Raw genomic sequence first — 12,774 nt, forward strand, 5'->3', positions numbered from 1 at the left:
GATTTTTTGGAAGTAAATCACCATCCCCTTCTTCCGAGTGCCTCTGGGTGGACTCGAATCTCGAACCTTTGAGTTAGCAGCTGAGGGTGTTTGCACCACCCAGGGACTCTTGGTTTGCAGTTTTTTTATTATGCAAATGTAAAAATCGATATGATTCACTTTGTTATTATCTAGGTTTGGTTATCTTACAAGCCATCGTTTTCTTAGAGGGTTAACATCTACAGTGAAAGCTTTATGTAATATATATCATTTATCAGGCAGTTGTAATGGTTGTTTCCTAAAATCTACTTTTTGAAGCAATTCATTTGTGTTGTTATTGCCTGCAGTACTTGAGAATTTGTTGATCTGCATTTATATTTAGGGTCCTGGAAATACATTTTTTATCTGTCCAATTTTAGGGTCTAGAAGATAGTGTCTTTTCTGGGCATCAGGTAATTACAGCCCTTCTTTGTACACACAAAGTAGGCCTGTCATAGTCATGTTGGGACTTGTGTAAATCTAAAGGGATATGGTAATATTACTTTAACCTGAATAAAAATTACCACAGTACATTTTATGTTCAAGAGAATACTGATGTATGTGTGTTCAAGGAAGTTTTAATATGAACCTGAGCCAGGATTTGAACAGAGAGTAGTCAAATCAATGTTCTTACAGTAGTAATTTTAAAACAAATAAAAATTTTGATACAAAAAGGTTATCTTGCCAAGTAACTTATTATGTTTGTTTCTTCCAGCTAAAAATAGAATATATTTATTTTTTGCAGGGACATTAAACCTGACAATATATTGATGGATATGAATGGACATATCCGGTTAGCAGATTTTGGTTCTTGTCTGAAGCTGATGGAAGATGGAACGGTAAATAGAGGAAAATCTTAAATTATTTTATCCACAGACATTTCCCATCCTACTTGCCTTTTTTGTCTATTTCAGAAACCACCTACTTAATATTATCCATCCATCCATCCATTTATCTGTCTATGCTCTGCTGCCTTCCACAAAGAGATTTAGGCATACTTGTTCATAATAGGGCTTGCCTATAAAGTCATATGCCATTTTCAACTGCTTATATTAGTGATCTTAAGATTGATACAGTGTCCCTTTTGTGAGACCCTTTGGTTTTCCTTTAGCTGTTATCTATTTATTATCATACTTGAGATATTTTTAGGTTTCTAGAGAGGTGAAGAAAATAAATCACACAAGGCGAATGAAAATGAAACCCATCCCTCAGTTTTTTTCCTTTTTTCCCTAGTTGTCTAGTTGTTCTGAGGGTCAGTGCTCAACAAATGTATCCTTTTTTTTTTTTTTTTAGGAAGTCCCCTAGATTGGTTCAGTTTCATGTTCCCACTTGCTCAACTTTTGCTAACCCTAAGCCCTTCATTTGTTTTCCTTCACTCAGAAGTTTATATGACCAGATTTTACTCCCTGGTATTTTTGTGTGTTTGTTTGTGTTTTGTATTTCAGTTTCCTGGCTATATTGTAGAATTTCGAATATATGTCAGTTTAATTGCCAGAAATCTTTGAATATCAGTTTAGTATAATACATTTCAAAAGCCATGAAAATGTCACATTACTTGGGACCAGTAATTTCACTTCTGAAAATTCATCCTAAGGACCTAGCTTCTTTAAAAAGAATTATGTGACTTTTGCATCTGGCCATGATGAAGGGAGTAATTGGTACCAAATTAGCCCTCCCATTATAAACAACTGTAAAACTGGACACAATACTGAGACAACTGTTTTCAGGAAGTAAACAATAAACAGCACAAGACTGTGATTTCTGAGAGAAATCAGTTCATGAGGTTATGTCTCACAATTGCCCTTAATTGGGACAGTTTCTTCACTGTGGTACAGAAAACTGAAGTTAGAGCAGAGTATACCAGTCTTACAGAGCTGAGGAGAAAGAGATCAGAATTTGGGTTAGCTGAAGCAGCTGGAATCTTCAAAGCTTGGCACTGTAGAGGAGTGTGCTGTACAGAGAGAGGGCTAATGTCTATATGGCGCCCCCATATAAATAAAACAAAGGACACATTGCATATAGGGAAAAATGATAAGAATAACCACTGAGTTCTGATCTGAAACCATGGAATGGTATCTTTAAAGTTTTTAAAGGAAGAAAAATCTGTAAACCTAGAATTCTGTATCAACCAGAAATATCTTTCAGAATTGAGGGTGAATTAAATATACTTGTAGATAAATAAAAATTGGGAGAATTTATCTCCAGGAGGTCTGGATGCTAAAGAATGTCCTTTATAGCAAAGGAAATGATACCATTTGGATACTTGGTTGGTATATAGGAATTAATAAGTAAATTTATATGATAAATAAGAGGATAAAGAAGACTATATTGTCTTTTAAAATTTACATAAAAGGCATCTGACTGGTAATGTGGGGTTTATTTAGAAGTAAAAAGGTATGACAGAAGTCACACAAAGAATGGAGGATGGGAATATGGAATTACAGTGCTGCAGGCCCTGGCGGTGTAGTGGTTAAGTGCTACGGCTGCGAACCAAAGGGTCGGCAGTTCAAGTCCACCAGGCCCTCCTTGGAAACTTTATGGGGCGGTTCTACTCTGTCCTATAGGGTCACTATGAGTTGGAATTGACTCAACGGCATTGGGTTTTTTGGGTAGGATAACTGCATGTGTGAAGCATACAGTGGGAAGTGGGTAGTGCCAGGTGTAACATGAGAAGGGAGAAATAGCATGTTGATTGTGCTGCATTGAGAAAGCACAGATTGAAGTCAGGGAGGCTGGGGTACCTGAAGTTGTGAGATACAATTCCACAGAGAAGAGAGCTACTCTGAAAAAGGACTCCAGAGGAGGAGCTAGTTTTTACCCAGTCATGCATCTTATACATGTTAGTCTCAAAACTGGGGTCCCTGTCCTGGAGCCTGATGTCCAGCCTTTTACAGCTCTGTGCATTTCAGAATGCAGTGAGTACTGTTTCTGTCTGTATGAGTTTTCCCCAGTAAAATTTGTTTCTGAAAGCCCGGTGTGTTTGCCCAGTCATTCGTTCATGTTTTGCTTAACAATAGGATAATGTTTTAACTTTTGTTTCTAGCACGTTAATTGATGATTTCAAAATAATTGTCTTAACCATACTAGCATGTTAGTCCTCCCTTTTAAAAAATACAATTTAAAAACCTTTTTATCTGCTTTAATTTTTATTTTTTATCAAAGCCATAGGTATGCATATTTTAGAAAGACTTACGACAACAGCCAGCCTTCCTTTGCCCTAAACTTTCCTACCTCCAAATCGCTACCGCTAGAAGCTGACACACCTGTATAGAATTTAGAGATTAATTTGGAGGAAATTTATGCCTACAGCATGGGATCTTCCCGTTCTCCAGTGGAGAATATTATTTATCCATTGATTTAAGATTTTCTTTTATGCCTATTGGAAACCCTGGTGGTGTAGTGTTTAAGAGCCGTGGCTGCTAACCAAGAGGTCAGCAGTTTGAATCCACCAAGCGCTCCTTGGAAACTTTATGGGGCAGTTCTGCCCTGTCCTATAGGGTCACTATGGGTTGGAATCAACTCGACAGCAACAGGGCTAACAGGTTTTATGCCTATTAATAAAGTTTTAAATTTTTAGTAGTAGGCTATTGCCTATATTTGTTCCTAGGCACATTATGAATTTTATTGCTATTGTAAATAACTTGTTTAAATTCGAAGTTTAATAGCTTGTTGCTGTTCTTTAGCAGCACAACTGATTTTTGTATATTTATCTTGAATCTAGCAACCTTGCTAAATTTTTGTATTAGTTCAAATAAGTTGAGTGTAGATTCTTCTAGGTTTTCTAAATAGATGATCGTATAATCTGCAAATAATAATCACCTTTGTTTTTTTTCCCTTTCCAATCTTTATACGCTGTTTCTTTTCTCTTACAATGCAGTTTATGACCTTCACTACAATGTTAAATAGACAAGGTGTTGGGGAAAATCTTTTCTTTGATTCTGGTTTTAATAGAGTTGTTTCTGTTGTCTCAAATTAAGTATGATGTTTGCTGAATCCTTTATTCAATTACAGAAATTTCCTTCTGTTTCTAATTTGCTAAGAGTTTGTTGTGGTAGTTGTTGTAACCGAATGATTTTTCTGCATTTATTGAGATGATGTTAGTTTCGTTTTGTTTTTTTTCCTTTTTTCTTTTAATCTGTTAATCTGAAAAATGACATAGATTTTCAATGTTAAACCATCCATTCAGGTAAACAGAACTTGATCATGTTGTTTTATTAATATAGATTGAACAAATTGCTAGATATACTTTGCTAGTGTTTTATACAGGATTCGTACCTGAGATTGTTTGTACCAGAAATTGGAGCAAAATTTTCTTTCTCAAATTGTTCTTGTCTTATTTTTGTGTCTAGGTTATATTAACTTCATAAAAAGAACTGGGGAGCCATTTTTGCTCCGTTTGACCATTTTGGCTATAGAGTAGTTTATATAAGACTGGGGTTATTGATTTTTTATATAATTAGTAGAACTCACTTTTAAAATCTTCTCAAGCATTGGTGGGATTTTGTTGTTGTTTTGTTTTCTTCTGTTTGTTTGTTTTTTGGGTAGATTTTATACTATTGATTCAAATTTTTTAATGGTTATAGGTCTCTTTGGTTTTCTATTTCTTCCTGAGTCAGTTTTGGTAAGTTATATTTTTTTTCCTATGAAATTGTCTATTTTCTCTTAGTTTTCAAGTTTATAGTGTAAAGTTGTTCATACTACTCTTTTCCTAGTTTTAAAATCTATTTTACATGTATAGTTTTGTCCCCTTTTTATTTCCAACATTGTTTATTTGTGCTTCTCTTTTCCCTCATAAATTTTGGTATGTAGTATTTTACTATTGTTGAATTCTAAATATTTTACAAATTCAGTTAGAATTATCCTGTGGGCCATTAATTATCTAGAGGTGTGCATTTTAATTTCCATAGTATGTTATTTGTTTTAATTTTTTGGTTACTTATTTGGTTATTGATTTCTAGCTTTATTTTACTGAAGAATGGGTCTATTTGATATCAGTTTTTTTTTTTTTGGCATTAGTTGAGGTTTTCTCTGTGACTTTCTAGTGGGCTAATTTTAATAATCATGTTTGCAAAAAATACATTTTCTCTAACTTTGGGATGCAGCTTTCTATATATAAGTTCATAAGATTAAACTTGTTAATTTTGCTGTTCAATTTTTTTATATTCTTATCAGTTTTATGTTTCTCTTTGATCTAGTACCTGTTATTTATAAGTGTATTTTAAAAATACTTATGATGGTGGATTTACTAATTTCTTCTTGTCATTTGTCAATATTTTGCACAGCTCTTTTGTGGCTATGTTGTTAGGTACAAATTATTTAGAATTACTATTTCTTCCAGGGTATTTTATCATTATATTGATGAATTTTTAAAAATCTTAATAATGATTTTGGCCTTAGAATCTATTCTGACTGATACTACTGTAGTTTTTTAACTTTTGTTAAATGTATATCTGACATATCTTTTTCATACCTTTACTTTCAAAACCTTTCTGTGTCCTTATATTTTAGGTGCATCCCTTTGAAACAGATTATTGCTGAATTTTGATTTTATATCTTTACTTTGGTTTTGTTTTTTATCCAGTGTGACAGTTGTCTTTTCACAGGTGAATTTAATCTGTTTATAAATTTTGTGATTATAAGTGTATTTTTATTTCACTCATATCTTGGGCTGTTTACTATAGGTTTTGTTTGTTTGAATGCATGCTTTTTTCCCTTCTTCTTTCCTGTCTACTGTTGGTTTGATCAACTTTAGTTTATTTCTCTCTTTTTCTTTACTTCTTTGGAATTTATACATTCTATTTCAGATATTCTGGTGGTTTTCTTTAAAATTTTAACATACAGGCTTTATCATAGTCTGAAATTAGTCAGTTGCTTCACCGTGTTCCCAATCAAGACAAGAAATTTAGAACCCTTTAACCCTAATAACTCCCTTCAGCTAACAGGTTATTATTTTTAGTATTTTAGTTTCAGCTTCTTTTTCTACCCCAAGTAGTTCTCAACATTGTCGTCATCATCATTTTATCCAGTTAAATAATGTTAAAGTGTTTTTTTGATGTGTTTGTTCACAATTGATTCTAGTGTGACATTCTTCCATCTGAGTTTAATTTCTTATTTTCTAAAGTATATCCTTTAGAAGTTCATTTGACAAGGTTTATAGGGTCTCTATGAGTCGGAATCAACTTGACGGCAAAAGGGTTTGGTTTAGGGTTTGTAAGTGGTAGCTCTCAGTCTTGGTCTGAAAATATCTTTATTTAGCTCTCCATCCGGTATGATAGTTTAGGTGGGTAGAGAATACTATACTGGCAATTATTTTGTCTCATCACTTTGAGGATTCAATTCATGTTCTTCTGGCTTGTGTTATTGCTATTAATAACTAAGCTGTCAGTCTAGTTGTCATTCCTTGGTATGTAATCTTTCTTTGTACTGTTTTTAAGATCTTTTTGCCTTTGTTGCTTTACAGTTTAAATACAATATGTATAGGAGTGGATCTGTTTTTATTTATTTTTCTCAAGACTTAATGCCCTTCCCTCATGCAAGGATTCATATTTTACCTCATTCTTGAAAAAATTTAAGGTTTGTCTCTTATAATATTGCTGTTCTCTAGTCTCTCTTTTCTCTCCTTCTTTTGTATTGTGCATAAATTGAATCTGTTCATTCTAGCATCCATGTCTCTTGACTTTCCTTTTATATTTTCCATCTGTTTATCTCTTCATATTGGATGCTGATTAATTCCTTCGGCTCTTCTTCAAGTTTATTATTTTCTTCAGCCATGTCTAATTTGCTCTTTGCCTATTTACTGTATTTTTTTATTTCACTGATTTGTTTTTTCATTTCTACTATTTCTGCTTGATTTTTCTAAAAACTCCTTTTCTTTCCCTTTTGTTTGATTTTTTTTTAAATGTCTTCAATCATTTTATGGGAGCATTGGTTGTTCAGTGGTAGCATTCTCTCCTTCCATACAGAGAGCCAGGCTTGATTCCCAGTCGGTGCACTTCATGTGCAGCCACTGCACGTCTGGTAATGGAGGCTTTTGTTTTAATATGATGTTGAGCAGGTTTCAGCAGAGCTTCCAGACTAAGATGAGCCAGGAAGCAAGGCCTGGCAATCTGCTTCTGAAAATCAGTCAGTGAGAACCCCATGGATCACAATGGTCTCATGAGCAACTGATCATGGGGATGGTGTAGGACCAGGTGGTGTTTTATTCCATTGTGCATGGGGTCGCCATGAGTCTGGGGCCGCTAACAGTAACATTCATTTTAAACATACTTATTTTATAGAGTGTATCTGGCAATTGCTAAGGGTCTAACTATACATTTTGTTGGATTTTATGACTCTCGTTCATAATGAACTGTTTCTTCATTTGGTTTATATAACTGGATCGTAAACCCAACCTCAGTACAGTTTTATGTGTGAAAATCCTGTGTAGATTTGAATTCGTTTTGCCAGGCATCCTAGAGGCAACTAACCTGGCACCAGTATTTATGTCAATTTCTTGGGTTGAGAATTTCTGGACCACAGAAGCGGTGTGAATTAAAATCCCAAACTGTAGGACTATATGACCTAAAGTATGGATTCCTATGGGAGGAATTTTTTTTTTTTTCACACAGCAGCAAGTCAGGATACACAAAATATCTTCCTGTCTTTCTCTGTAGAGTGGCGGATATTTATAATTCATCTTTTCATTTAAAATACACCCTTTTGGTAAAGGTTATCTGGGGGAGTCTGTTGGTTTAAGCCTCCCACCTCATATAAGTTCAAGGTCCTTTGATTTGTTCCCATGTGTGTTTTAAAATCCAAACACTTGGAAAATGAAGACCAGCGATTCTCCAACCCACCTGTAGCTCTAGTGCATTTCAGCCTGAGTCTCAACCATTTCTTGATTACTGCCCCTCAAGAATTTCTCTTTTCTTAAAAATTCCTTTATGTATTTATAAGAATGATTGTTATATTTATTCTAGCATTTTTAAGAGTTTGAAATGGAAGAGGTTTTTTAACTTACTTATTTTCAGTATTGCCAAACAGGAAGTCTATTCTAATGATTATTAAAAACGGCAATTTTGTCTAGAAAATCTGGAGTATTAACCATTATTTGATATAGTACCTTAAGCATGTTTATTTCTTTGATATGTTCTTTTAAAACATATAAAGAGCTCATTTCCTTTTATTTCAGAGTACCTTATAAGATATATGTCCAGGATCTGTTTTAGCTACCTAATCTCTAACTTATGTCTAACCTGCCATATTTGTGTTCTCACCTGTCTTTCTTTTTTAGAATTTTATTTTTTGAAGGATGCACTTTTCCCACTTTCATAATTTTTTATTAACAAGTAGTTCGTGAGACATTGTTGTTATTTTCTTAGTTTTTTAAGTGTTTTAAAATTATCTCAAGACTTCTCATACATATTGGCCTACATTTCAGGAATTTTTTTTTTCCCTAACTAATTGTAAATTTTCTACAGTTCCATTTGTTCATATGTATAAGTGGGACAGATAAATATCATTAATCAAAATGTTCTAAACCAAATGTTTAATTTGTTGTTCATAGCTCTGTGGTTTAAGTCAAATTGCTTCCCTAGATATCTGCAATTAAGTCACAGTAGGATAAAAGTTCTATAATAATACAAAATCTGGAAAATGTGAAGATTATATAAAATTTAACTTGTATGGACAAAACCAAACCCAAACCCATTGCCATTGAGTCAATTCTGACTCATAATTGTAGGACAGAGTAGAACGTGCCCCATAAGGTTTCCACCTAGTGGCTGGTAGATTCAAACTGCCAACTTCTTGGTTAACAGCCGAGTTCTTAACCGCAAGGGAATTAAATTCAGATAACTACAAAAATGTCGTTATGACATAATGATATCTACTGTATATCTAAGTACATATAAATGTTTTTTAATTTTAAAATTTTATTTTTAAAATATTGCAGTATGTTACTAAAAATGTGAATTTCTTCAGGTCCAGTCCTCAGTAGCTGTTGGAACCCCAGATTATATCTCTCCTGAAATCCTTCAAGCCATGGAAGATGGAAAAGGCAGATATGGACCTGAGTGTGATTGGTGGTCTTTGGGGGTCTGTATGTATGAAATGCTTTATGGAGAAACACCATTTTATGCAGAATCTCTGGTGGAGACGTATGGAAAAATCATGAATCACAAAGTTAGTATATCTTACTTTTTTCAAATTACTGTGATAAATAATACATAAAATAAATTAGATGTGATAATCTATAGGGTCGCTATCGACTCGATGGCACTGGGTTTGGGTATAATGAGAAAATATTTTTCTAAAAACAATGAACATTCACATATTTATGCTATGGCATGACTAAACATGAATAATCAAAATCCATGAATTTTTTATGCACAAAATTATTCTTTCTCTTGTATTTTATCAGAGATAGTAATAAATAGGAAATTTAATGATCTGTCCAGTAGAAAAATTGGCAGATATCATAGGCAACTTAAAGAAACTTTAATTATCATGGTAAATGTATAATCATGCCTACTAGAATATAAGTGAAAAAATCCTCAACCCTAGTAATAATAAATGAAATGCAAATTAAGAATGAGATATCCTTTTTTCTTGTCAAGTTGGCAAAAATGAAAAGAAAAATAGTATTTAATGCTGAAAGTAGAGCAGTAAGATAAGAATTTTTAGATATTGCTGATAGGAACATAATTTCGTGTGATCTTTCTGTTAATAATGTTTCAAGTATGTATCTATAGCCTTATAAAAATAGAACTTTTGATTGAGGAACTTCAGTTCTAAGAACCTGCCCTAAGGAAATATTTAATAAAATAGAGATGTATATACAACGATACCTATTTTAATACTATATATGATTGCAAAACATTGGCAACGATCCAAGTGCACCACAGGAAATGATTAAATGAAACTTCAATCCATTTGGTACCAAGTGAAATAGATTGTTCATAATAAGATAATTTGATTGATCAGCTTAAGAAGATTGTGATCAATTGCAAAAATTTGGAATATGAATAGGAGTACCCCATAAGTGGAATGATAATTAATCTTGTTAACTTGTTATTTCATGACACATTTGTGTTAGTTGCTTTATATATATATATATATATATATATATATATATATATGTCAATTATATAAAGTCTTTTAAGGGTTCTTCTACCTGGCTAAAGACAGTGCTCTAAATATTTATAAAGTGTTGAAAGACAAGGATCAGCTGCAAAGTTGTAAACAGCACATACAGCATTTCAGAAAGAAATCATTGTAGTATAAATGGTAGTTAAGAGCACAGATTCTGGAGTCAGACAGCCTCAGTTCAGATCCCAGCTCTACCACTTACTAGTTGTGTGTCCTTGAGCGAATTAGTTGAATTCTCTTTGCCTTTGTTTCCTCTTCTACAAAATTGCAATAATAATAGTACACACCTTAGAGGATTGTTGGAAATATTAAACTAGTTAAACATGTAAAGCACTTCAAATAGTTCAGATACATATTAAATTATCAAAAAAGTTAACTATTAAAAACAATATCAGTCATTAGTGTTATGAATTATATGAAGATTATTGATCATCTACACTCTGTTGACATAGTGAATTAAATCCCATTAGTTTTAATCTGTTCCTCTTCAGTCTGATAGCAGTTGAGGTTTTTTAAGCATTTGATTTAATCTCTGTGTGTTATAATACAATGTATTATATGTATGATATAAAATTAGTTATGCATATATGTGAATTTAATCATACCTGAAATCAAAAGTTTATTTTAAGAAAATGATCTATTCTCATTTATTCCTGTATCTCCTTTAGTATCAGTGCTTTGTACCAGTAAGCACTTACTAGGTATTTATAAAAGAAAATGTGTTTTTAAGAAACAAACAAGTCAGTCAAACTACTCAGTAAGTTAAATACTGACTTATACTTGTTTTTATTATTCTGTGTAGGAGAGGTTTCAGTTTCCAGCTCAAGTGACTGATGTGTCAGAAAATGCTAAAGATCTTATCCGAAGGCTCATTTGTAGCAGAGAACATAGACTCGGTCAAAATGGAATTGAAGACTTTAAGAAACATCCATTTTTCAGTGGCATTGACTGGGATAATATTCAAAACTGTGAAGCTCCTTATATTCCAGAAGTTAGTAGTCCAACAGATACATCAAATTTTGATGTGGATGATGATTGCTTAAAGAATTCTGTAAGTATGCCATTGTGAAAAGTTCCTTCACTTTGTTTCTTTTTAATGGTTATTTATGGTTGTTAAATAATTTAATAATTTTCAAGTATTTTGCTAGGACCATATCAGTTATCAAATAATTATCATGGTTTCCAGTGATTAATTTATCATAAATCAAGAAATTAAGAGAGTTTACTAAGGTGAGCAAAGTCATTCATAACTAAGAGCAAAATTAAAATTCAAAGACTTATTTATTAGATAAGTTATATCATTAGGTTTCCTAAGAAGAAGACAAATAACCCATAGCCATTGAGTTGATTCTGACTCATAGTGACCCTATAGAACAGAGTAGAACTGCTCCATAGGGCTTCCAAGACTATAATCTTTACGGAAGCAGATTGCTTACATCTTTTTTCTATGGAGCAGCTGGTGGGTTTGAACTGTGGACCTTTTGGTTAGCAGCTGAGCGCTTAATCATTGTGCCCCCAGGGCTACCTAGAAGACAACATGTTTACACAAAGTGAATTCTTATCGGTTGGTTAGCTCAGTTGTTTACAGTGTGGTGCTAAATAAAAGTGGACTTCATGATGGCAGAGTGAAGAGGTTGGCAAATCTCTCCCTAAAAATAACTGTAAAACTAGACAAAATTGTCAAAAACCTTTTCAGGTCTTGGCAGATCAACTCAAGGCAAATAACAAGTTGAGATGCATTTATTCATGAAAAACTGCCGAGCCATGGTTAAGAATAGTCCCCCCTCCTGCTTTCCTGCTCGGCTGGAACGGTATAGGTGGAGGTGGACATAAAAATCAACAGCTTTGCTGCTAGAGGGGGCTGACTTGATTTGGAGAGCAAACACACCATGTCAAGTGCTGTTCATGGAAAAAAATAGCAAACTCAGTTGGAAAAAACGGGGAGAGTAAGTCCACAGACTTGGTAGCCTGAGGTAAAGCCCTGCTTGGGGTGAACTTCTGACCAACAAGCTAACCAAATACTTGACAGGAAATCTGTGGATGAGAGCCTTGAAGGCACTAGATATGTTCTCCGCGCATGCCTGACTGACTTGGAGGCCGTGTGTAAGGGCAAGAGAGACAGAAGGCCTAGGTGCACCAGGCCCAGGAGAATAGCACATGTTCAGAGAAGATCCAGAAAGACTCAGGCTGTTCACACATCCTTAACTTACTGGGAGACTTTGCACACGTGAATAGAAGTTTCTGGAGGGCCTAGCAGGAAGTAAAATTTGGGGCTGAATTGAAAATTCCCTGGGTTTTGAAAGTGTTCCCTGTTCCACACACAGACCCATTGACAAAGGGTGAAAGTTTTACAGTCTCAAGGTGTTTGAGCACAAACTCTGACCAATTATTGGCTGTCTACTAAGTTATATGGACCCTGAAATAACCTCTAGGAAACTAAGCTAAAATGTAAGAGTTTAGAAACAAAACGTGAGCAGGATCATCATCAGGTTCACACCGCAGGAGAGACTGATTTCACAGATGAAGGCAGACAGGCTCCTAAAAAACAAAATAAAACCACAAGAACAAATTGATTTATTATAGATTTTATAGATTTCAGTCAAGCCATATCAGTTTATGTAGGTTTAA

At 33.8% G+C, this 12,774-nt stretch overlaps 1 protein-coding gene across 6 annotated transcripts in view; it reads left to right on the plus strand.

Moving 5' to 3' along the window:
- CDC42BPA (CDC42 binding protein kinase alpha) overlaps positions 1 to 12,774 on the plus strand; it is a 341,599-nt gene that overhangs the window by 156,423 nt on the left and 172,402 nt on the right. For all 6 annotated transcript variants that reach the window (XM_064276784.1, XM_010591062.3, XM_010591060.3 and 3 more), the window contains exons 6-8: positions 764 to 857; positions 8,980 to 9,180; positions 10,949 to 11,197. In XM_064276784.1, the coding sequence (XP_064132854.1) occupies positions 764 to 857; positions 8,980 to 9,180; positions 10,949 to 11,197 (544 nt within the window). The remainder of the gene's footprint in view (positions 1 to 763; positions 858 to 8,979; positions 9,181 to 10,948; positions 11,198 to 12,774) is intronic.

Source organism: Loxodonta africana, chromosome 25 (assembly GCF_030014295.1).
Source record: "Loxodonta africana isolate mLoxAfr1 chromosome 25, mLoxAfr1.hap2, whole genome shotgun sequence".
Lineage (NCBI taxonomy): Eukaryota > Metazoa > Chordata > Mammalia > Proboscidea > Elephantidae > Loxodonta > Loxodonta africana.